General features: G+C 44.4%; 1 protein-coding gene across 1 annotated transcript in view; it reads right to left on the reverse strand.

Moving 5' to 3' along the window:
• Positions 1–1,233: 1,233 nt before the first annotated feature.
• Positions 1,234–24,701, reverse strand: part of TSHZ2 (teashirt zinc finger homeobox 2) — a 49,992-nt gene continuing 26,524 nt past the window's right edge. The window contains exons 5-7 of the mRNA XM_077778332.1: positions 11,906–12,129; positions 11,671–11,809; positions 1,234–6,208 (exon numbers count right to left, since the gene is read on the reverse strand). Coding sequence (XP_077634458.1) covers positions 3,141–6,208; positions 11,671–11,809; positions 11,906–12,129 — 3,431 coding nt within the window. The 3' untranslated portion in view covers positions 1,234–3,140. The remainder of the gene's footprint in view (positions 6,209–11,670; positions 11,810–11,905; positions 12,130–24,701) is intronic.

Here is a 24,701-nt window from a genome sequence, read left to right on the forward strand (position 1 = left end):
TACCTGTTGTTTATCTGAAATTCAAATTTAAGTGGACATCTTGTATTTTATTTGGCAAGTTTACACGCTGTTCACCCTGAACATGTGTCTTTATCAAATCAGCCGTGGCAAAGGTGGCGGCTTATTGGACTCGAATTCGTTCTTGCCCCCAATTTCAAGGCGAGGTGTGCCGCTAAACTTGTACACCGTGTTACACGATAATGACTATAATTTCAAGTGCTTATGCATTTTAGACTCATGGATTTGCTCTTTGTTTAATTTCTATTCTTTGAGAACATGTGGTTTTTAAAAGTATATACAAATACTTACTGAAATTGCTTTAGAATACTTATGTCCTAAAACAGGGCTGTACAATGTAATATTGTCTAATTAATTGTTAACGAAAAGTTGCCTTTGCTATTTGGCAGAGTTTTTGCAGGATTCAAGACCTACCTAAGAAAGGAAAGAAAATTCCGGCTAAATTTTGCATCTTATAGAGAACATAGACACAGCACAGCTCCCAACTTTTCCATAAAATCTTGACCATGCTTTCTAAAACATCATGTCATTTTGTACAATTTGTGCTATCATGCATACCAACTAAAATTAGCGCGCCGGATAACAGCCACCTCCTTTTATGATCATTTAAAAGCATCTATGCATAATTCTAAGCAGTGGGCAAGGTACTGCATGAGCATTGTTCTAGGAGAGAACATTCTGCCCGAGGTGACCAGAGTGTAAGAAAGCTACCTCTGTGCNGTAATATCTTTAGTATTAACACAAACACACCATGCACCTGCGCCATTTTTTGTGTGTCCACGCAACACGCATACACTCCTCTTGCTTTGAACGAGTCTGAAATACTCAAACCTGTTTCTCTGTCATCCTATCTCAAAAGCACAGCATCACGGTGTTCATATAAGAATGCAGCTTTGGTTTCGTATAATGATTACTCTGAAACATGGTCTTCAAAAGTCCAAAGCAGAAGTATTTATGTTGTACAAATGCAGAGGGATGAGAAAAGAGCGAGCCTATCTACGCATTGACCAGATTTGTTAAGAGCCTAATGCGTAATTTGTTAAGTACCTTTTCCAAATTACCACTTTACCTTTGCTTCCTCAGAACAGACATACACGATTCCGATTTTGACTAAGGCTTTCTTTTCCTCCCCTCTTTCTATTTCCATATCGCAATGTTTTGGCAGTGATATTAATTTTTTTTTTCAAAGAATGATTACAAACCTAACAGGTGGAAAATTGGTCTTTATTGTAGCACAAATAAACATTACCTATTTGTCCTCTTTACCATGGTTTGGACCCTGTCACTACTATGGGATTGGAAACATCTCTCTTCTCTCTGGGTGTTCTGTATATATCCACCTTTTTTTTTTTCTTCCAAGGACCAGAAAAGTATAATAGCAAGTTACATAAGATTTAAAATGTTATATAGCAAATAAATAGAACGTTGCCAATCCCCAAGCTCACTTATAGCTCCGATAGCTGAATTTTGGCTTTTCTTTCAATAGTGTGAGCTGAACAAATCATGCCTGGAAAGCAAGAAATGAATCTGCTGGTAGCACATTTTAATTATCATGATAAAAACATGCAAACAAAACAATAGTCTTCATTTGCGCCACGTAGACCTAGAGGATGGGTTCCCCCTTCATCAGAAGCTCTTAGGTCTTCTCACTGAGGGGACGGTCCTAGATTTTCACCCTTTGTTTCATCCTGAGCATCCTCACGCTCGGCAAATCTCCCCACCTGACGTGAGGTGAGCCCAAAGCCGCACCCATATAAACATCCCTCCTCCGTCTGGGAGCTCTATTAGCCCTCATACCTCTGTGGCTTGCTCTGAACGTCTCCTATTTAAAAACAAATGCTCTGACAATCGGGGGTGGCTGATACAGTATTATTGGCTGCTCGTATCTTATTGTGAAGGAACTGAAGGAACTAATCCGTCACCTAGCGTGGCATAAACTGGACTGGCAAGTACTGAAGCTGTAAGTCAGCTCGGGTCCCCATCTGGGGCGCGGCCTGAGGCGGGAGTGGGTGGGGGGGGACAACTTGAGTATGTGTGGAGGTCCCTAGCACGTAGTGGGTGGGGATCATCCTGAAGAGGAGAGAAAAGGAAGTAGACAAAATACAAAAAGGGAGATGAATGGGTTGTGTGAAGACCCAGCCTTGAAAGCAGTTGAAGACGGCTGGTGTGGCGGGACCGCCAAGGCATTTGACCTCGGTCTCTGTCCTCTTTCTTGGAGGTGACATAGATGGTCTGGGCACCAGTGACTATACAAGGCACAGATCTTCTATGGTACATGATGCAAATTATGTGGACATGGGACCCCATGTGCATTGGCAATGGGTGTTCGGACAGTCATTTGTTTCTTTAGGTAAAATAAGCTCTCAAGGGCATGCAGCGCATCTACCTCGGGTAAGGGTTGACGCTGATATTAGTCTATCCTAAAGAAAACCAAAAGATGAGAGAAGAAAGTAAGCTCCCTCTCTTTTCACCCCAGTGCTCTGCAGTGAATGTTCTTCTGCCCTCTGACTACAGCGCAGATGCTCTTTCCTAGCGAACCTAACGGAGGCGATAAACATAGGGACAGGCGGGGCAGGTAGCGATCGCTGAAAGGAAGCTGCAAAAAGCTTTAATTACAAGTAATAATAATAAAGTTCACGAGCTGATTAAGAAATCTCTGCATAGCGGCTGCCCTCAGGAGCTCTGCTTCGCTCACTCTGTTCCTCACCCTTTACTCACTTCCTAAGTCATTAGCATCGCTATGGGAAGGTGAGGGGCGGGGGGTGCAATGGGACGGTGAGGGAAGTCTGTACGTCTTAATTAAAATGAGGTGTAGCCTTGGTTGGACCTTTGGAGTTGGGCCTTGGGGTCCCCAAGGGGATCACGCGTCATGAGGCGCTCATCTGTGAACACCATCTCTCTGAACCCATTTCCTTCTCTTCACCAACTCTAATCTGGAGACATTGAGAGAATGGTTAGGACTTATGTTCTAGTCTCTCATACAAATAAGTCCTATTCCAGCAGGCTACTGTCCTCTTGGTACCGGGAGACATGAGCTGCCTCTACACAGACCCATCTCCCATCAAGAAGGTCCTCACAAGGCTACTGTCCCATCACCTGGGAGCAAACCCATACCTGAAGAGCTATTCCTCATCCACGTCTGTTACAAACTGTGAGTGGTGTTCGGGTGACTTGCTGTGCGTTTTGCTTAGGTGGAGTTTCACTGCATGTTTGCTCACAAATGTCCGACAGCACAACTTACACTTGAATTTAGAGTCTGTGTCCTCTTCGCCAGCTATGGTTTCCGGAGACCTCTGAGCCGACGACACCCGCGAGATCTCTTGCTCCACCTTGCCTTGCTGTTCTACTGCCATGCGGGTCATGTCCTTCATTTGGAAACCGAGGTGCGACTCCAAGTGGCTGATGTAGGTGGAAGGGGTTCTGAACTGGGAGGCACAGTCACTGCAATAAAAGATGGGGTGTCCTTTGTCCATGTTTTTCAGGAATTTTGTCCCGCCCGTTTTCCGAAGCTGGTACTTGACGTTTGCCAGCCAGTGGCTGATTGTGGTCATCGAGAGCCCCGTGAACTTCGAGATTTGCATGCGCTCCTGAGGGCCCAGGTCGGACAGCAGGTACTTGCCCTCGGATGTCTGGAAGAGGCTCGAGGCGAACTGCGCTTGCAAGATCAGGAGGTGCTGAGGGTTCCAGTTGGACTGCCGGCCTTTCCTCTTATGCAAAGTCGAGACCTCGCTGGAAACATCCTCAAAGCGCCTGACGTCCATCTCCAGCTTCATGGGGGCACCCCGCGAGGAAGCGACGGGCTTCGGGGTGGTGGCTTTGGGGAGGACCTTGACCATGTCGGCGATGTCAGACAGAGCATGCTTCTGAGGTGGGGACGTGCAGGATTGTGCTTGCGAGGACTCGGCTTTCTTGCTCTTGGACTTGGTCAGGTCGATGGGCTGATCGTTGCTCTCAAACAGGTAGCGTCTGGACACACTGGCTGGCCGCGTGGGGGCAGGACTCAAGCCCGGCTTGTCCATGACGCCGAGACTCGACTTGTGGAACATCGACATTGTGCTTGAGCTTGGGCTGGAGCAGGAAGGGGAGCGCAGGGGTTCCGTGGCCTTGCCCAGGTGATTGTTCAGGACAGACTGCAGGGCGCTAAGCGGGCTGATGCACGGCAGGGCCGGTGCTCGCGTGGGCAGGGCGCACCCGTTGCTGAGGGAGTGCGATGGCTCGAGGGGCAGGCGTTTCTCAGCCTCGCCGCCCTCCTCCACCAGCCTGGCCTCCTCCTTCAGGGGACAAGGCTCAGCCTTCTTGGACTCAGAAGGGGTTTCGCTTTTGGAGAAAGCATCCCCTTCACAGTGGCTGAAAGGTGAGGCCTCTTCCTGGGGACTTTCTTTCCCACATTCCTTCATGACTTCATCTTTGTCGTCCGGCTCCTTCTTCACTTGAGTGTATGGGGCCAGGTTGGTGGGCACAGAGACCAGCGGCATCACTTTCCACTTTGGTGCTATTGGCCTTAGCTTGTTGGTGAGGTTGGGGCGAATCTGCAGTACCTGGGATCCCATGGGCAAGGCAGGCTTGGCGCCCTCCGACAGCTGATAGGCCGCGTGGATGCTGGGGTACGCACTCCAGCTGGGAGCCCCATTCTGCGCTTTGTTGATGGCTGTGGTGACAGTGTTTTCCAAGGACTTCAAAATGTCCCCTCCGCCCTTGGAGCCATCTTCCAAATCCTCCTCCCTTAGATACTGATATTTTATCGTAGGGTCTAAAGGCTTCTGGAGAGGGTCTTCATACTCCTCGCTTTTCATGACTTTCTCGTCCTTGCTGATCTCCTCTGGTTTTTCCTTTTTGCTCTCTTTCTTCGGCTCAGTGGTAGAGGCCGCACGGTCAGAGGCAGAGTCACCTGATGGCTTGGGAGCCAGCGAATCACTGTTTGGGGCGTCCGACAAAGACTGCATTTTCTCCACGGCCAGCGGGTCTAGTACCAGCTGCTTGCCTTTCTTGGAGGCAGAGCTGGTGACCTTGAGAAAGTGCCCTGTGACCATCATGTGGGTGGTGAGCTGCTGCAGGGTGTCGTGGGAGCTGCCGCACTCCATGCACTTGAGGATCTGGGACTTGCAGGCCTCGAACTGCCAGGTGTAGCTGGCGCCGTTCTGGTAGCCGTAGCGGTTGTTGGACGACAGCTGCAGGCTGGCCGTCTTCTGAGAGGAGAACGACTCCGCAAACGAGCCCGTGGTCGAGTCAGGGGAGCAAGGTCGATTGATGTCGAAGACGCGCTTCTTGGCTGGAGTGACCATCTTCGACGAAATGGTGGGCACTGGCTCCTTCAAAGGCACTTTTTGGTAATGTTTTGTTTTTATCATATGGACGCTCAAGTCTTGGAGGGAATCGAAGGAGTCGCCACAAAACATGCATTTGAGGACCTTCTGAGCATCTTCCTTGTCCATATCCTGGAAAGCCCGTTTCCGGGGCTTTGAGTAGCTCGTGGGTCTCAGCTTGTCCTTTTTGCGGTTGTCATCTTGATAGTGGCCCGTTTCATTCATGTGCACGGTCAGCTCGACCAGGGTGTCGTAGGCGGCGCTGCACTGCCGGCACCGGAACCGGCTGGCCCCGGTGAACACCGTGCCGCACATCTTGCTGCTCTGACGGTACAGCTGCACCGAGCTGAACAGGCTGGGCTTCCCCACGGATCTGGAGGGCAAGTTCTGCTGTAGGCTTTTGGACAGCGCGTCCTGATGCCAATCGAAATCAGTCTTGTTGCTGCCATTGCGGGTGTCGCAGTGCCGCCTCTCGCTGCTGGACAGCTTGAAGCCGAGGCCCAGGCCCGACCAGTAGGAATCGGACAGGATGTTGGCGTAGACGGCGGTCATTTTATCCATGCAGTTGTGGCTTTCGTTGGGAAGCTTGGGGTGCACGCTGGCTTTCTTGTCCGAGGCATCTCGACCGCACACGCTCTTGACGTCTGACACCTGATCGCTGGCATCGCTCAGCAGAGACTCATTCTCCACATCCTGATTGGACAGGTGACTTCCTGGAGAGTTCTGGTAGCTGAAGCAGCCCTTCTGCTCTGGGCCCGTTTCTAGCTCCTCGTCTGTCCCCGGGTCATTGCTGCCCTGAAGCTGAGCTACCGAACCACTGTCCTCCTCTTCCTCTTCTTCTTCTTTTATTTCCTCTTCTTCCTTCAGCTGTTCCTCCTGGGCGTAGCCTGCAGGAGAAGAAGAGGAAGAGATGAAATAATAGTGACAGGTTGCATATTCTGTCCCAATGTCCTCGCTTAGACTAAGTGCTTCCAATACTGAATTGAATAGCAATTGAATCTACACTTTTATTAACTGCAAACAATGAACACAGGAAAAAGCCAAATGATGTCTCTTGTGTTATCTAATGCCTTTTTTTTAAATTGACAGGAGTCACAAATCTTTTTAAATGCCTAGCATCCCAGGTTAATAACGTTCACGTTTAAGGAATATCACTCTAGTGCTCTGATAGTCGGACAGTGGCTAAATTCATAGGTATGACTTCTAGGAAAGCTGGACTGGAATTCCAACTTTACAAAAGCAGATCTCTATGGAGAAGGACGTTGGCTCACGAGAAAACTAGACTTGACCCTTGGCATCTCCGTGGTAAAGTTTACTGAGAGCCTTGGCTATGCTGGCATACAATTATCTTAATAAATCGTATTTGAAGGCTCGTAGGTAATTGAGATGCACAGCCATTATATTTTTGATAGCCGGTGTCTTTTTGTTATAACATTTTTATTTGTAGAGAGTCACACAGCAGGAAGAGAGATTATGGAGTATCGAATAAAATCTTCCACTGATAGCTGAAAAATTATGTAAGCTCGGCAAACATAATGATTTTAAAATAATAGCAAATGGTGTTGGAATGGGAGATTTGGGGACTATCCTATTATTCTCAAACAGGTTTATGAAGACCTTTTCATACAAGGCTGAAAATGCCCTCTCGATCTTGTGCCTGTAATTTCAAATGCTTTGTGATTTGTGGGTGCCCGTCATGAGATGCCAATTATACGTTTGATTTGTAGATGCAAAATGCTATTGGGGATGCATGCCTTCCCTTCTTGGAGAGGATTTAGGACCAGTAATTGCATAGGGAAAATGAAGGCACGAAAGAGCGGGTGCAGAGGGAATTAATGGGCAAATATCCATCAACAGAGATGGGGAAAGTGACTATTTATGCCCATGTGTTCATTTCCTTCACCTGGCCTTTTCAGAGCCTCGTGGATAAAATGCATCTAAAGAGGGACCGAAAGCAAGGGAGATTCAGTCTTATATTTGCAAGGCTTGCGTGATCTCAATGCAATGTTTTCCTGGTGTGCTTCTCTCTTCCCTCTTAGTGCAGGTGGGTGCCCGGGGGAAAGCCTGGGGAGGTGCCATGTTCCCATTCACCAGCGAGACAGCTGGGAAAAGTGATCATGCATGGAGGTCTGTCCCACAAGGCAGGCAGAGGGAGTTAGAATAGAAGAGAAAGGGGTTGTTGGGAATAAGGTAGCTCCAGTCAGAAACTCCAAAGGCTCCTACGGCTGCTAAAGATGAATATTTATTGAGCAATCACCATCTCCTAGGAGCTCTGCTAACCTCTGCAAATGCCTTCTTCCATTTTGTCTGACTGCCCACACGATGAAAGAACTATTCTTATTTTCACTTTGTAGATCGGGAAACTGAGGATCTAAGGTCAAGAGATTTGCCCAAGGCCACCCAGTTAGTATCGCAGAGTCACAACATGTTTGATGAGAGAGACCATGGTTCTAACCATGATGTTCCAGTCTTTGGGACCAGCCTAAAGGGTACGAAACCTTCCCAGAGACCCAAAGGTTCAAGGTTAAGCAGTGGCATTTGATTGAAATGTCACGAAGTAGACAATCCCTTTGGAGGGGAGGAATGCTGGATACAAGAGCCCACGATTTCAAGGACATGACCCCACAAAACAAGGTGAGATGTAAAACCTGGGCTTGGCCACTCGTTTGACAGTTGTGTCCATTCCTGTACTCATATTGGTGTTCTCTTTCTGCTCTCCTAGCCAGCTGGCCAGCGGGTTTTTCATTAAACTGGTATTGCTGGTCTCTAGTTCCATAAATTGATTTGATGAAACAAAAGCTACCCAGTCTAGTTGAGCAACCATTAATAAGTGGTCACTCCTTGAGAGAAAAACCTAGTTTAAAATAACTGAACGACTAACTTAGACCACTCCCCGCCCCCATCCTCACTGCATTTTCTTTTTTCCTGGACCAATTTGTATGTTTGCAAATTAGTATTTGGTCTGTGAGTCACATCATTAAGCTCAAGGAGAAAGCCTGTTATAAAATGAATAAATGAGTTGCTACAGAGCCCAACAAAATACTCCAAAGCAACAGGCGAATTTTATCAATCAAACAGGGTCACTTTTGAGAATTAAAAGGGCTTTATTGCTCAAAAACTGGGACAACACTCATTAGCCAGGGCTGGTCCAGGCCAGCTGAGACATACAGTTACATATCTATGAGCAATATGATCATAGCAACACACACACACACACAGAGCCAGTGGAAAAAAACCTAGTATGGGAAAAGAGGTTTCCATCACCACAATTGATTACGAGCATGGCTAGGTTTTACTCATCTCACTATTTTCAGTGCCCAGCATAGGGCCTGATTTCGTTGGAAGTAGTTTATGTTACTGTGTGTGTGTATGTGTGTGTGTTGATGAAACATACCGCATGTGTGTGTGTACACGGGTGTGCACATGCATGCACCAACCCCACCCCTCCCCCCACTCCCATAATCGGCCCGGCCAATCTAGTAATTTTCACACAAGGAGAAAATAAGTGTTTTTGTTTTTCTCCCTGCTGACATTTGTGCTTTCCGGACCAGTCCAGCTCCACAGCCTACTTTGTCCTTCTAAATGGATTCCCTAGAAGAAAAGTCAGAGACAGCAAATGCCTCCCCCACAATACAGATAAAATTTTCTGCTTAATTAGGCACTGACATGTTTACTATAACCTTTACAGAAGAGTAACTCGTGCTGAGAGCCCCTTTTTGTCTGTTTTTTCCTGCAGGACAGACTAAATCTCATGCACCCAATAAGGTAACGCATTGAAAGGCTTCATAAAAAAAAAAAAAGTGCCAAAGCATCCATCAAAGCGAGTGTATTTTAACGATGGCTGAGGGTTCCAAGGAGTTTTTAAAAACACATTTTAATATTACACATTTAAAACTGTTCACTTGACTTAAGTGATTTTGTTTGCCACCGGCAGCTGATGAAAGAGAGGAAAGACAGCCAGAATATGGTGATCTGGGTGTATAATGAGTATCCGTCTCTCTCTCTATCGATGATTTGCTTAATAAGATCGCATCATGTGTAAATCTTGGTAAAGTGGATGAGTGGCAAGTTTATTCTTATGAATACTTATTTAACCAGAGAAAATGGATCACAATTATTGCAAGGCACAATAAAAAGAACTATTCTCTGTGGAACCTTCTTGTTGATTTCAGGTTGAAGATCAAACTCTGTGGGGGGCAAATCTCCCTCTTCCAACTTAAATTTCTAATCACGTCCCTCGCCACTGCCCCACTCTGGTCACACGAAGCCTCCTCATCCTCAGGGCAGCTACTTCCTAAGTGAACCCTCTCACTGCTATGACTCAAGCAGTGAATGACTCAAGAGATGGTTTCTCCTCTACTCCAAGGTCACGGCACTGACTGTGCCACCATTATTGTTCACTAGGGTGAGTAAGTGGGCTTCCTGCCTCTACTTCCTCCAGGCTGTTTTGTAGAGAGCTGCTAGAATTTTCTTTGTTGAAAGAATAAGGTTTTGGGTGGTGACGTTGCTGTGTTTTAACTCCTGTAGTGTCCTTGTGCTGCATCCAAAATGAAATCCAGGGGCGCCTGGGTGGCTCAGTTGGTTAAGCATCCAACTTTGGCTCAGGTCAGATCTCATGGTTCATGGGTTCGAGCCCTGCATCAGGCTCTGTGCTGACAGCTCAGAGCCCGGAGCCTGTTTCAGATTCTGTGTCTCCCTCTCTCTCTGTCCCTCCCCCGCTCATGCTCTGTCTCTCTCTGTCTCAAAAATAAATAAACTACAAAAAAAAATTTAAAAAAAAAAGACAGAATGAAATCCAAACCCTTAGCATGGTCTATAGAGCTTGCTGGACTTGGCCTCTACCTGCCCGTGTTATTACTCCGTACCCTTACCCCGCTCTCCGTGCCTGAGGCATGACAGCCTACTCGTTCCTTCTGACTTTGCCAATCCTTCCTGTGACTTGGTTCCTTGCAGCTAGACCTCTCTGCTCAGAAAAGTTCTTCCTCCAGAACTTCATGTAGTGGTCTCTTTTCATTCTTCAGGTCTCAGGGTCCAGCACTCCTTTTCAAGAAGACTGTCCTGCTCAGTGTTCCCTTCTCTGTGTAACTCCGATCACATCCACCTACTTCTTGAGATCCCTGTAGCACCTACCATACTTTAAGATCATCTTGCTTTCCTAATGATTGATTGTCTCCTCCCACTAAATATAAAGATGAAATGCTTGTCCCCATGAAGATGGAGACTGCACTTCCCCCAGCACTCACACTGCACCCTGGCACAGAACAGCGTCCACAAATTTATCTGAGCAAATGAATGCATAGACCATACAATGCAAAGGGATTATTCCGGTTGCAAACTCTATCTCCAAGTTGTGATGGTGCAGCTGACAGCTGTGATGGGTAAAGCTCCCTCCCTTAACCTCCAATGTGAGATCAGATGTGAACTACAGCCACCCTGACTGGCTCCTCTCAATGATAAAACCAGAATATCCCCTTAAGTCATCTTTTCAGACCAACGCAGCCACCAATGTTCTTGTCGCCAGAAATCCCTGAGCTGTGAATTTAAACTTCTCAGGCAGAAGGCTGAAAACAAGCATCAAGGCTGCAAAGCATTAGAAAATTCATCCTTAATGTGAGCAGACTTTGATACAAAAGAGACTCACACATGGGAACTTTGAAAGTATGGACTAATTTTGTCATGAATGTAGTGTATTAGCTGTTCCAGAATACAGGTTCCACAAATATGATGGTGGTCTTCTCTTGAATGCTTGATTTTACTGAGGTGCACCTCAGTGGTTTCTCCTCTAGCTCAGCTGGTTAAGCATCCGACTCTTGACTTCAGTTCGGGTCATGATCTCGCGGTTTGTGAGATCAAGCCCTGCATTGGACTTGGTGCTGACAGTATGGAACCTGCTTGGGACTCTCTCTGCCTCTCTCCCAGACCCTCCCTGCTCTCTGTAAATTCTAGAAACTTCCTCTTATATCAAAGGTTAAAAAAACAAAAAATAATTTTTTTTGAATTACCACCTCAATTGTTCCAAAAATGTCTATTCTGAAGGAGTTAAATGAAATCATGCAAAATAATTCATGGGTTGCATGATGATAGATAGCAATTTTTTTTTTAATGCCAGGCATACATTTTTGTAGTTGCCTTGAAACTCCACAATAGAGTGCTTACCCTAAAAACACTGACAGTTTTTAAAGTGGCAGTAGAGGTGGGACAGTTATAACCCGAGAAGAACAGAAAATTCGAGAAGGCCGATTTTCGAAAACTAAACCAGAATTCAACCAAGACCTCATTTAAAAACATATCCAGTGGTGACAGGATCATTTTCACCAAGCTATCCCACTAAATGACAGTTTAAAATCACACGAAGGTTCCACGGTGTGCAGGGCAGACGTAAATGAAGGGATTGCTAGAATTGCTTGCCGTGTACAGCAGGTGCGCTGAATGATGACACAGAGGAAGGCCTCCCTGTCACGAGTCTCTTGTGTTTTGGTGACGATGGTCTAGAAATCCGTTAATATGTATATTATTATTGGCACTAATTGGCACTCTCGTTGGCAGGCTGAGTAAAGAGATAAGAGGATTTTGCTCAAGGAGACTGCACGCCTTCCGATGGTGGCCAGACCCTGAGCGAGGGCCGGTTGGAGGGCTGTGCTGAGGAGATCCAAAGCTTTGTGTTTCAGGATGTTGTAGGCTGGAGAGCCGTGGGACCCCTGACGCACTTCTGGGGCACAGACTTCAAACTTTCTGAGAATCCAGGTACCACGAGCCAAGGCTTGGTCTCCCTGCAGGCTGGGGTCATCATCTAAGCTCACGCACCTTTCTAAACAGGAAAGTTTTCAATAGGCAATGTCAAATTCATGGCATACGGATTTTTATCCCCACCACACTGCATATAACTCATTAACATGAGGGTGACTTGTAGGCATAGGTCAAGAGAGAAGGGCTCATTCTCTCATGTGAATGTCAGAACCAAACAAATAGAAATCCCTGTTCATTTTTTTTATTGAAGTAAATTTTCTCTTTACTGTTTATTTATTTTTGAGAGACAGAATCTGAGCCGGGGAGGGGCTGAGAGAGAAGGAGACACAGAATCTGAAGCAGGTTCCAGGCTTTGAGCTGTCAGCACAGAGCCCGACGCGGGGCTGGAACTCACAAACTACAAGATCATGATCTGAGCTGAAGTCGGATGCTTAACCGACCGAACTACCCAGGTGCCTCAGAAATCTCTGTTTAGAGGTGGGCTCTTGCAGCAGCAGGGAGGCTTCTCCTGAGCCCATAAGTGCTCTCTAGAGATGGACCAAGAGCTTTCTGAAGGTCATCAAGAGCCACAGCATCTTCTTTTATCATCTCCTACACATCATTCAGCCAATAAGAACAATTTACTTGCACAATGGGATGCACCTCAGGGGCAGGTCTGTGTGGAACCAAAAACCGTCCCTTTAGTTAACACACTCTGGTTGTGGGCACTTTCTTGAGTCATCCTTTCTAATCATGCTCTGTGTCTTTATCCATGTCTTCGTCTTCAGCAAAAAAAGGACTGAGTGGATTTACATCAGTGGAAGTGGATCCTCCGTCATGAACCTTTGTGGTTCATCTGTTCATTCGTTTAATCAAGAAATATTTATTCTGCACCTACTGCATGCAAGATAGCTCAATCAAACTTCCCTGGCACGTCCATCTCAGTGGTTCTCCAAAGGCCAAGGAGAGTCAAGGAGAATAGATGGAGGAGTTATGGAGAGAAGTTAGGCACTGCGGTTGGGGTGAAAGAGGTCATGGAAAGGCCACGTATTACTGGAGGTGGGCAGGTAATTCAAGTGGGCAAAGTAGGCCAGAGGGAAGAAAAACAATTCTCTGTTGCAAAGGTAAGTAGTGTGGGCACTCGGCTAGATAGAGAGACACAGAGGAGGTACGGGTGGTGGAAAGCTTATACCACACTAAAGAATCCAGCTGCCATTGAAGGACTGGCCATGGGGGGCTTAGGGTTGCCAGATATTTTGGTCGGCCATACTGGGTAGATGAAACCAAATGTGTCTGGGATCCATCCATTTGCAATCTCTGAACTCAAGAAGCCAGGGAGGCGAAGAGTTTGAAGATCTGGCATGCTCCAGTGATGCTTTTATCTATCAGCTCTTTGACCTTGATTCCTTATCAAGTGGAGTAAGGGTGACAATCCCAAGCCTGCCTAATTCACTGGGGTCTGTAGGGACAGAGGAGAAAGTGGAAGAGAAAGTGACTTGTAAACCCTAGCTACTCAAAGATTGGTCCTTGGAGCAACAACAGTGGTACCTGGGAATTTGTTAGAAATGCAGACTCTCAACCCTAGCCCAGGTCTATGGAAGAAAAGTCATTTCACAAGATCCCCAGGGGATTCCTGTGTTCAGTGATGTTTGAGAGCCCAGTAGTGAACTGCAAAAACAGTTAGTAGCAAGGTATTTAGCAATCTGCCTCTTTCTGCCTGTGTTCCTTCTGGTATGTGGGGTACAGGCTGTGTGAAAAGGAAATATACATCTTTGAGAGGCCCAGCCCCTTTCCTCTCCAAGGACCAAAAAGTGAAATGCCTGGGGCTTCGACCATTGCTCCCAGTTTACACTGGGAAGCGCTGAGCAAGAGAAAAATAAAAGTCACTGATTCAAGGACTGACCAGTTAATGAAGAGATAGAATGGTCCATTGGCTGTGGGATCAGGCAGGTCTCAGGCAGAGTAAATCTGCAACTTACTCTTAATGTGATCTTGGGAAAGTCGCTGAAACTTTCAGAGGCTCAGCTGCCCCATCTATAAAATGGGAATCATTACAGTGACTATTTCATAGGAAAGATAGGGATCTCCAACATGATAAAGTATGTAAAACGCCAAGGCTGTAGGACAACCTCCGAATTTCCTGGGCCTGTTCTAGACATTTCATAAATACCGCACATCCTGACCTCCCACCTGAACCCACAGACCGCTGACATCAGTTGGTTTTGGCATCTTTTTATCCCTAAATCCTATTCTGAGCCAACAGCTTTTAGATGATATTTGCATTAGATATGAACCAGCTTTGCATGTGTCATGCATAAGAAAAGAGCTTCCTCCAGCTTGGGGTTTGTTACTTAGCATTAAATCATTCTTACAAGGAGCCAGCGGTATGTGCACTGGGAACTTTCGTAGGTGTGATGTGCAAACATTGAATAGCAAGTTATTAGGTCATTACCCATAATGATCGTGTCTGCAGTCCTCAAGAAATAAAGCAACCCGCCATCCAAGGGGAAAGGTCTTTGTTGGATGCCTTGGGCTTTGCACTGAAGAGAAATGACTAATGCTCAAAGCAGAAGGTCTAGAAAAATGCTCTGTATTCAGCTACCTAGAATATCAGTTCAGTGTATAGTATTATTGGGAAACGTCCTGGTGACAATTTTAAAAAGCAGAAGGAGAAAATATTCATGGAGGAGGGTTAGAAAGGGGGCTAGTTCATCAGCTTTCTGGTAGTTCCAGTTTAGAAGTCATTATCCTTATATTATCTTCATGCCAGGAGAGCCATAAATCAGGAGTAGGGGATAAAACAAAGTGAAGTGAAACAGGGACAAAGAAACTACACAATAAGACTGAGGCTTTCCTAGCAAATTAAGATTTTCAGGCTTTGGCTTTTCAAGTGGTAGCAACTGTTTTCAGAAAAATGTGCATCCTGATTTTGATACATTTTCCTCACACAGGGGCATAGAAACACACTCACACGTATACAGTTCTTTCCAAGACTGGAAAGTTTGGAGTCCTTTCTCCCCCCCTCAAGAAAAGGGACAGTGAATCATTGTCTAGAACGACCTTCAGAAAGTACATGAAGCTGAAGCACCATCTGTATTTTTTTAGACATATATTCCCATTTTACTTGAAATAACATCATTAGTATGGCCATCCCACGGAGTGAGAAGGTGATCTTGTTCCCTTCTTGCCTGGCCTGAAGTCAAACATCTTTTCTTTTCTTTTTTTTTTTTCTTTCTTTTTTTTGGCAAATGCTGCTGCTTTCTCTGAAATATTTCATGCAGATAATGGATAATGACCACTTCTCATTGCCTTTTCTCAAAGACGTCTAACTGCATTAGCCAAGAACGGAGAAGTTTTAACCTGCTTCTTTTGCTAGTTCATAGCTGTGACCACTTGCCATTAGGAGAGAGAGAGGAAGGAAGGAAGGAAGGAAGGAAGGAAGGAAGGAAGGAAGGAAGGAAGGAAGGAAGGGAAAGAGAGAGAGAGAGAGGAGAGAGAGAGAGAGAAAGAGAAGGAAGGAAGGAAGGGAGGGAGGGAGGGAGGAAAGAAGGGCTCATTGTTCCCTCCAAGAATCTAAATTGTCACTATCAGAACACTTCCTGGCCTTTGCTTTCCTGGTGAAGAGTCTTTTCTAAAATCACAGAAGTTTGAGGTGGAAATACCTTCTGTATCTTATGTCTAATTCAGCTTTAGCCAGGGAAGGTTTTCCTTGTCTTGGTGTTCTTCAGCCCTGTGATTAATGGCTCAAACACTGGACATTCCAACTCTTTTTCATGTTGGATTCCCCACCAAGATGATTGTTATGACCAGCCTGGCTATGAGCGCCACTATTCCTTGCCATCTTCCCCCTTAGGAGCTGAGCCGGGTTTCTACCATGACACAATTGGATCATATCTAAGGATTATAGAAAGCTTTTAGTTCAAGCTTTCATGATATGCTTTTGTCACTTTATTAACACTTCAGTCAAGTAACCCCTCAACATATACTTGAACATCCTCAGTAATGGAGAACTCCCAGCTCTGAGGAAGCCTATTCTCTATTTTTAAAAAAAGTACTAATAGCTAACATCTATTGAGAGCTAATGTACATGTAAGAGCCAGTGGACTAATTTTTTATATGTGTTACATTATTTGATCCCCACAATAAAACTATACGTCTTTCAAATTCCAACTTAACAGACTGAATTGCAGAGAATGTTAATTACATCTCCAGAGTCACAGAGCTGAGTTGGGACTTGGATTTGGATCCGTCGAGCTCTACAATCTATACTGAATTCTTCTTTTTCCCTCACTCTCTTTATCTAATTTGTCAGCTAGAGACGTCAATTCTATTTCCAAAATAAATCTAAACTCTTCATGCTGTCGTCCACCTCCATGTCACTGCCTTGGGCCAGACTACCATCATTTCTTCTCTGGTAGATGTGGTGGCCTCTTCGGTTGGTGGCCAGTCTTGTTCGCCTACAGCCCATCAACCTGTACGGCAGTGATGGGGACCTAATAAATGGAGACGCAGCTTCCTCTGCATAACCCTTCTCAATAGCTTTCCTTGGCCCTTAGGTTCACGCTCCCTAATGCAGCCTGCAGCTCTGTGATGACTGTCGTCTTTCCATCTCACACCCCTCGCACCAGTGTCCCCTTGGTGATGTCAAAGCTGAAATTCTCCCACCTATTCCCTAACTCACCAAATTCTTTGCTCTGTTAAGGCCTTTGTAATTCTGCATCTCCTACATGGAAGGTCTCCCCCCCACCTTTTTTTTTATGACTGATTCTTTCTCCGTCTTCTAGTGTCAGCTCAAAGGCCTGTCTTCAGAGGGGCCATCTCTGATCACTGTAACTGCTGCGCACTCCCTCCAAATCCCCAATTGCCAAAGTTATTTTCTATCTCAGACCGCTCATTTTTCTTATACAATTCTTATCTCAACTTGCAACTATTCTATTCCCCTATTCACTTGGTTGTTTGGCTTCACAAAGGGACCTTAAGCCTCCAAGGGCAGGCTGAGTCTATCTTGTTCACCTCTGTATTCCATTGTTATCCAGGGCCCAACTTGTTGAAGAAATAAATGAATGACTGGGTTGAGAAATGAATGAGTGAGTGATTGCATCAGTAAAGCACAGTTTTTTCTCTAGCTGACAAACTTAGATTTTATTCACTGGTCCCAACCCACTTTCAAACCATAGAGAACACCAAGAAGACTTTTTAAGAGGACATCCCTTTGGATGGCTGAGGTTCCACATAGGGTGAGCTGGTTCTCCTGGGAGGCAGAGGAGGTCAAGGACAGATGGGGGTGTGGATTCAGGGGCACTGAAAAGACTCTTTCCGCCTCAAGTGTGAAACTTTTTACACTCTACTTCATGCTTCAAACCCTGCAATTTGACTCTTGTTGATTTGTCATGAGGCAATCCAAGAACCCATCCCCTGTAAAAAATATGAAGACTTATTCTCTTATGTCACCTTGGCACTTTAGGGTGAATGGATTTGATTTATCAGATCATTTCCTGGTAGCCGGTTTCTGTAGAATAACACGTGGCCAACTGAGTCATCATCATACTCTAACATTTGCCAATGTATGGAGACATCTTTGGTTGTTAAAACTGGAGAAGGTTCTAGTGACAACTAGTGGGTAGAGAGGCCAGGGATGCTGCTAAACTCTACAGTGCAGACAACAGTCCCCAAGAACAAAGAATTATTTAGCCCCAAATGTCAACAGTTTAAATATGTTGCAAAGTCAAGATCAGCTGTAGCTTCAGGACTTGGTGATAAGAAAGGGCTTTACTCATCCTCTCTCTATAGTTGTCAGTGAAGCAGAGGGCTGCCTGGAGGAGAACAGTGTGTCTTTAAGGGGAACCAGAAAGCAAAGTGTGTGCACCACCTTCATGGGGGATATAACATGGAATTGAAGAGCAAAACATCTGCAGCAAGTCTGCCTGGGTTCAAACCTCACCTCTGCCACATATTATATTGTCATCTTGAGCAAACTAACCACGTCTGTGGGTCTCAATCTCCTCATCTATAAATTGGAGATAATAATTATACCCACCTCAAAGATGACTATGAGATCTGAAATAATTGAAAAGAACTCAGAATGTCTGGTGATAGTATTTGATACATGCCCCCTCTCATTATTATAAGAACAAAGACCTAGCTATTAAGAGCAACACTATGGGGCCAGATTTCTCAGGATTGTTAGTATTTATTCTTTCAAATGTTGGCTGTAAAGAAAATCCATCAAGTTCTCAGCATTATTTTCAATCAATTCCTTCTGGATTCATTTAAATCCCCATATCAGATTGAGTATTTTTATACTACAAGAAACAAACAAACAAAAAAGTTAATGATGAAAGGGATTAGCATTTCTAAATAACTCCGGTAACTCTGTCAAATAAATCTTGACCTATTTCAGTTCTTAATTAACTAGGTTGGCTTTTAAATGAGGCAACGTATATAAAACAGCAAGACAGATCTGGGGCCAAATCCCCACTGGACAGTTGGATGAAGCAGTTCTTGGAAATGATCCAAATTCTGGGAGATACAGAGGTCTTCGATCTTTTTGAGTTGACAGTTTGAATAATCTAATAGAAAATTCTCTAGGGTTTTCTGACCCTTTGATTTCAGGTTGGTTTAAGAATGGCCTTTTCAAGACTTGTCATCTTTTTTGGGTCTCTACCTATAAAGGAGACAGGTAAATAGGAAAGTCTTGAGGTTATTATATCAGCACTGCCCACATCGTACTAAATTAGTCATTGTCCCAGGAGAGGGCAGTGGGAGAAGACACTATCCAGGGATCTAATATCCTCCAATGGTGAACAGTGAGATGGCTAAGGATAATACAGCCACTATCTTGTCCTTGGTATTCTCTCTGTTTTATGTATTTTTCTCTACTTTCTATATCTTCTGATGTTGGTTCTCAGCCAGTTCCTGAACCACTCTCATGAAAGTGGAATTCTCCAAAAAATAATAATGCATGTGTTTTTTTCCCCCTAACAATAACAAAAAGGTAGTGTTTAGCTAATTGGTTAGTTATTTTGATTTTGGGTGTCAAAAGTAATTTTTAAAAAAAGGTTTTGTAATGTTTTATTATTTATTTTTGGGAGAGAGAGAGAGAGAGAGAGAGAGAGAGAGCGCACACACGTGAGCAAGTGAGGGAGGGGCAGAGAGAGATGGAGACACAGAATCCAAAGCAGCTCCAGGCTCTGAGCTGTCAGCACAAAGCCTGATGCGGGGCTTGAACTCAAGCTGTGAGATCATGACCTGAGCTGAAGTTTGAAGGCTTAACCGACTGAGCCACCCTGATACCTCATCAAGGTAATTTTTCTTTACCTGGAAAAATTACAAGAAAAAGACCCAGAACTTTCTAAGTTGGAGGAGGACGGTTAAACATAAGTTGAATCATTGGAAAAGCACCTTTTATACAGTCTCTAACATCTTTGAATGGCTACTGGGAGATAGAAGGGAAATTAACAGTTACACCTTAGACTTTCAAGAGGACATTGGCGGGTTTCCAGATCTTGTCAATTCCTTGTTACTTACAGACATTTAAAAATGAACGTGGCTAATTCTTGGGCAATGCTGAAAAGACCATCAATATTCCAGGGTGCTTGATATAGTAAGCATTTTGGTTGCTCCCCAGCCTATGAAGTATGGGTGGGATTGGTGCCACCCAGGTCTGGTGGGGCTCCAAGTTTCCTAACCTAATCACATTGCAATAGTGGCTTATCTATGGGATTTAGGCCCCACCTAAGCCAATAGGTGATCAGCACTCTTCATTTGATTTGATGATTAAGAAAGTAAGGGTCTCTCCCTTTCTCTTTTCTTGTGCTTATACATGAATATATAATCTTATACATTGCTAATAGCAATTTCACTACCGTGAAGGAAGTTAGCCTAGCACTAAGCTAGCATACACAAGAGCAGAGAGCCAAGAAAATTACCACCAGCTGGAGGGAGAACCTTGATCAGACTCCACCAGAAGCCTGACTGTCTCTGTAGTTTGAAATTTCAGGAGAAAATAATCCTCTTTACTGCTTAAGATATTTAGGGTGAGTTACTTACAACTGAGAGCTTCATGATATAGCTATTAATCTGTGCACCTTTCATAGTTTGCTGTAGGTATTACTTTATAGATACATTTTTATCAAGAAGTGTACATTAGCTTTGCCATGTCCTAACATTTTGCATGATACACATTGTTTGATTCCTTGGTATGTTTATTCTTTTGCTCTTAACAGTTATGACCTTTGTTTGTTTGTTTGTTTGCTTGACAAAGTACAAGGTAATCCTGTTCATTAATTATCTGTGATAATAAGAAGGTCAATACTATAAAATTTGGGATTCCTGTTCCTAATCGAACACCTAACCCATTGTTAGTTACACATGGACTATTTTGAATTCTGAAACCACTTTCCATGCCATCTCTGCCCTGAGCTCTTTTCCAAGCTCCCAGAGTACAATCTCCTTTTGTTTTCTGTAATCCATTGGACTTTACCCATATCTCCCAGCAGACAAATCAAATTGTGACTCTTGATCTCACTTCCCAGATAGTAAACTGTTTAAATTTTTTTTAACATTTTATTTTTTTTTAATGTTTTATTTATTTCTAGGAGAGAGAGAGAGAGACAGCGTGAGCAGGGGAGGGTCAGAGAGAGAAGGAGTCACAGACTGAAACAGGCTCCAGGCTCTGAGCTGGCAGTCAGCACAGAGCCCGACGCAGGGCTCGAACCCACAAACCGCGAGATCATGACCTAAGTGAAAGTCGGATGCTTAACCGACTAAGCCACCCAGGCGCCCCTTTTTTTTAACATTTTAAATTTATTTTTGAGAGACAGAGCATGAGGAGAGGAGGAGCAGAGAGAGAGGGAGACACACAATCCGAAGCAGGCTCCAGGCTCCTAGCTGTGCACAGAGTCTGATGCAGGAGTATAACCCATCAACTGTGAAATCATGACCTAAGCCAAAGTCGGACTCTTAACCATCTGAGCCCCTCACCCTCCCTGATAGTAAACTCTTTAAAAGCAAGGAAGCTATCTTGTGTTTATCTTCATGTACCCAACGCAATAAGGGCGCCATAAATGCTCTTCTCTCTCCTTGTTTATTTTGTATTCTACAACTTTACACATGGTCTGGTACATAGTCAATAATATTGCTTAAGTAGAACAGCAGAGACAATGTTTACCCAAGGAGGGCCCCAGCCTCCAATTGTATCTTGAATTAGAGACATGGTGGGCTCCTACCAATCTTCCTGGTGATACTTAATACATTCTTGATGACTCAGCTTGGGGTGATTTGGCCCCTTAGGGACATTTGGCAATGTCTGGAGATATTTTGGTTGTCCTAACTATGGAGGGCAGTAGGTGTACTACTGGCATCTAGTTGGTGGAGACCAGAGATACTGCTAAATATCCTACAATGCATAGAGCAGCCCCCACAACAAAGAATGATCTGGCACATATATCAGTTCTGTCAAGACTGAGAGACTCTGAATTAAAAATATTTCTCTCCAATTTGAACATGAGCCCCACGAATGTGGGGGCTTATCTGTTTCATTCATTCCTACATCCCCAGTACCAGTCACAGTTCTTGGGGTGACTGTTGTCTGCTTTGGCCAGAACACCCTCCACTCCTCAATGTGTGCCATTTTGGTGGGGTGCTCTGTCCCTGTCCATTTTTCCTTTTGCCATTTGGGTGAGATAATAATTGAAATCATCTCCTCTTCCCATTTAAATTAGGTAGTGTAGTTGATTTTTATTTTCTTACGGCATATGGTCAATTTGGGACTGATGTAGTTATGACACTGTCAGAGCTAGGCTCTAGAAATCTACTCCCTTCTAGGCACATTGGGAAGGAGCCAGCAGGACATAGATTTTGGTCTTTGGGAGATTAATTTAATGAACCTCCATTACATCTGGCCCATTTTCCTGTAAGAGTGATCCAGATGTGTATGCGTTTAAATGTCTGGTATTTTGTTTAAAGAGCAGGGAGGTAGAACAAAAAACATAAGCACTTTCCCTTTCCTTTTTTTTTAAAAGCATGGGCACACTATCCCAGTTTGGCCAATCAGACTGTTGCTGTGTATAATTCAAATTCGGACCCCACGACTCAAGCATGGAAAATGATTCGAGTGGATCCATCTTGACAAGAACATCATGAAGAGGAGGTCTCCTTTGATTTTGTCCCTTTCACTTTCAGAGCCATGCTGGCTTCTTCCCTTAAAGTGATCTGTTCCATGCTCCTTCTATCACATTGCTGGTCTTGACTCAGGTTAGCCAGAGATAATATTTGTTGCTCACAACTAAAGACACCACGGACTAACAAATGGTACACAATACATATGTTGAATAAAAGAATGGATTTGTCCTAACTCTAACAAAGTGGCTTCTTTGCATGTTAGAATAAAATAAGCTCAAGCACGTGGTGCTATTGCTTGGCATTCAGTAGAAGGTAGTTCAAATGTTCATGGACAAATGGGCACACCATAAACAATGTTAATAAGAATACCTTACTTCCGGAAACAAGAAATTTCCTTCCAAAGCCAGACTCCCCTCCATCCAAATGTACACCTGTCCATAGAGCCTGGCTGTACATATGGGTCTGCCTTGAAAATGCTTTTTAGAAACATATCATCCCCCAATGACTTGAATGTATCCGTCTAGAGTATGTTTCCAGCGCTCATAGTCTATTGTGTCAATAATCTGCATATTTAAGAGTCCCCACATGCTCATTGAGACGATAGATGGGGCTGGTACAGTCTACTGGGTCAAAAATCTGCTTTAAATAGTCTATATACACAGTCGGTTGAGTAAATAACAGCATTTTCAAAAAGCCCCTAAATATATAATAACATGATAAATCGCATCAGCTCCTAAAGAAGCAGCCTCGCTACCGCTGATCAGGAAAATGATGTGCGCTTTAACAAGCCACTTACAAATGATCTCATCTCTTCCAGCCGGGGGAACATTATCTTTTCCTCTGCTATATTTTTCATATGTAGAGGAAAGGCATCCAAACACACACACACACACACACACACACACACACACACAGACGCATATATGTATGCTCAATAACATCTTGCACAAATCTACTGGGCTTCAGCCCGTTGTCCAGATGTAGGGCGGTAAGTCCAGAGAGCAAGGCTCTTCTCACTTTGGTTCGGAGGGTTCTTCCGTTGCTTGGCTGTCTGCAAGTCAGAGTTAGGAGGGGGTCCAAGTGCACAAAAACAGGTCTGCTAAAACCAACCAGAGGCATTGCTTTTGAAGCCTGCATCTGACCTCCTTTTGTGGTGAAGGTGACTTACTCCATACTCACTTCGTTAGAACCCTGTTCACTTAAAAACAGTTTCTATCCATACAATATTCTAATTGCTATCACTTACTTAGTGCTTTTCAGTTGTTTTTTTGTTTTTTGTTTTTTTTGTTTTTTGTTTTTTTTTTTTTGGCTTCCAACACTCCAATGGCGGGGGTTATATTACTAGTTCCATTTTTAAAGATGGAGGAATTTAGACATTGGGGAGTCGAACAAGTTACCTAAGATCACACAGCCAGAGACGGGTAGGCTTGGACTTTGTAGTAAGCTTCAGGTGGCTTGGGAGCCAATGCCCTCTCGTGGCTGTGTGCTCTGTTCTCGGCCGTGCCCTGCTCTGTTCTGGTATATTTGGTGCCGGTGTGGGTACTTCTACAGGCCCCTCAGTGGTATACGTTCCTCAGTGGATCTTGCATTTTGCAGAATGTTGCGTTACTGTTATAGTATTTGTGGGGGAAACTAGGTTAGGGCAGGCCACTTCCAAACTAAGCAAATAGGTATCCAGAATGTAACGGAATTAAGAGCAAGCGTAATAAAAATATGGGTCCAATAAAAAACACTTGTTAAATTCATTATATTTAAAGGAATGCAATAGCACATAAAGGACTTTGCCTTGTAACTACAGAAGCGACAGCAATTGGGTAGAAAGGGCTCTTTGGGGACATTGAGATTGTGGGGTTAGAGACAGGTCAAATGAGAAAGGTCAGGGAGAGGTGATAATTAGCCTTTCAAGGCCGACCATCTGAGCAGGAAGTCGATGGGCTCTCTATGAACTGACTGCATTTTCTGTGGCTTCCTGCCTTCAACTTTATATTTGGCTGCTGTTACTCAGTGGTGCTGAACAATAACGTGTTAGGAAAAAAATCACAGGTGAATCAATGTGACGTCCTCATTATATTCATGTCATTGACCAATTTGCCAATCAGGAATGAGCTCATCTGCTTTACAGAAATAGGAGTTGCAACGGAACAGACGTTATTTTCTCTTTCACCCTTAAAGACTTTCATGTTCAGCTAACTCAGTTGCTAAAATCCTGGGCGCCTCACCAATAAAACCTTAACATTGAATTAATTACTCAAGCAAACCAACTTGAAATAAAGATGGTAAATCTCAATATCTTCCAGACTACAGAATTAGCATCTTATGAAATCTCTTGTTCTTGGGGAGACTTGCAACCCCCTTTACTTCTCTGAGCACCTACTGTATGCCTGACAGAGCGCGAAGTATTCGGTATGCACTTTACTTTGGAGATAGTCCTGTGAGGTGGACATTTTGCCTTCCATTACAGAGGCGAGGAATTTGAGGGTAAGGGAAGAGATACACGTGGTTCTCTGGTAGAGTCTGGGAGAAGCAGGACAG

Source organism: Crocuta crocuta, unplaced genomic scaffold (genome assembly GCF_008692635.1).
Source record: "Crocuta crocuta isolate KB4526 unplaced genomic scaffold, BGI_CrCroc_1.0 scaffold27, whole genome shotgun sequence".
In the NCBI taxonomy this organism is placed as follows: domain Eukaryota; kingdom Metazoa; phylum Chordata; class Mammalia; order Carnivora; family Hyaenidae; genus Crocuta; species Crocuta crocuta.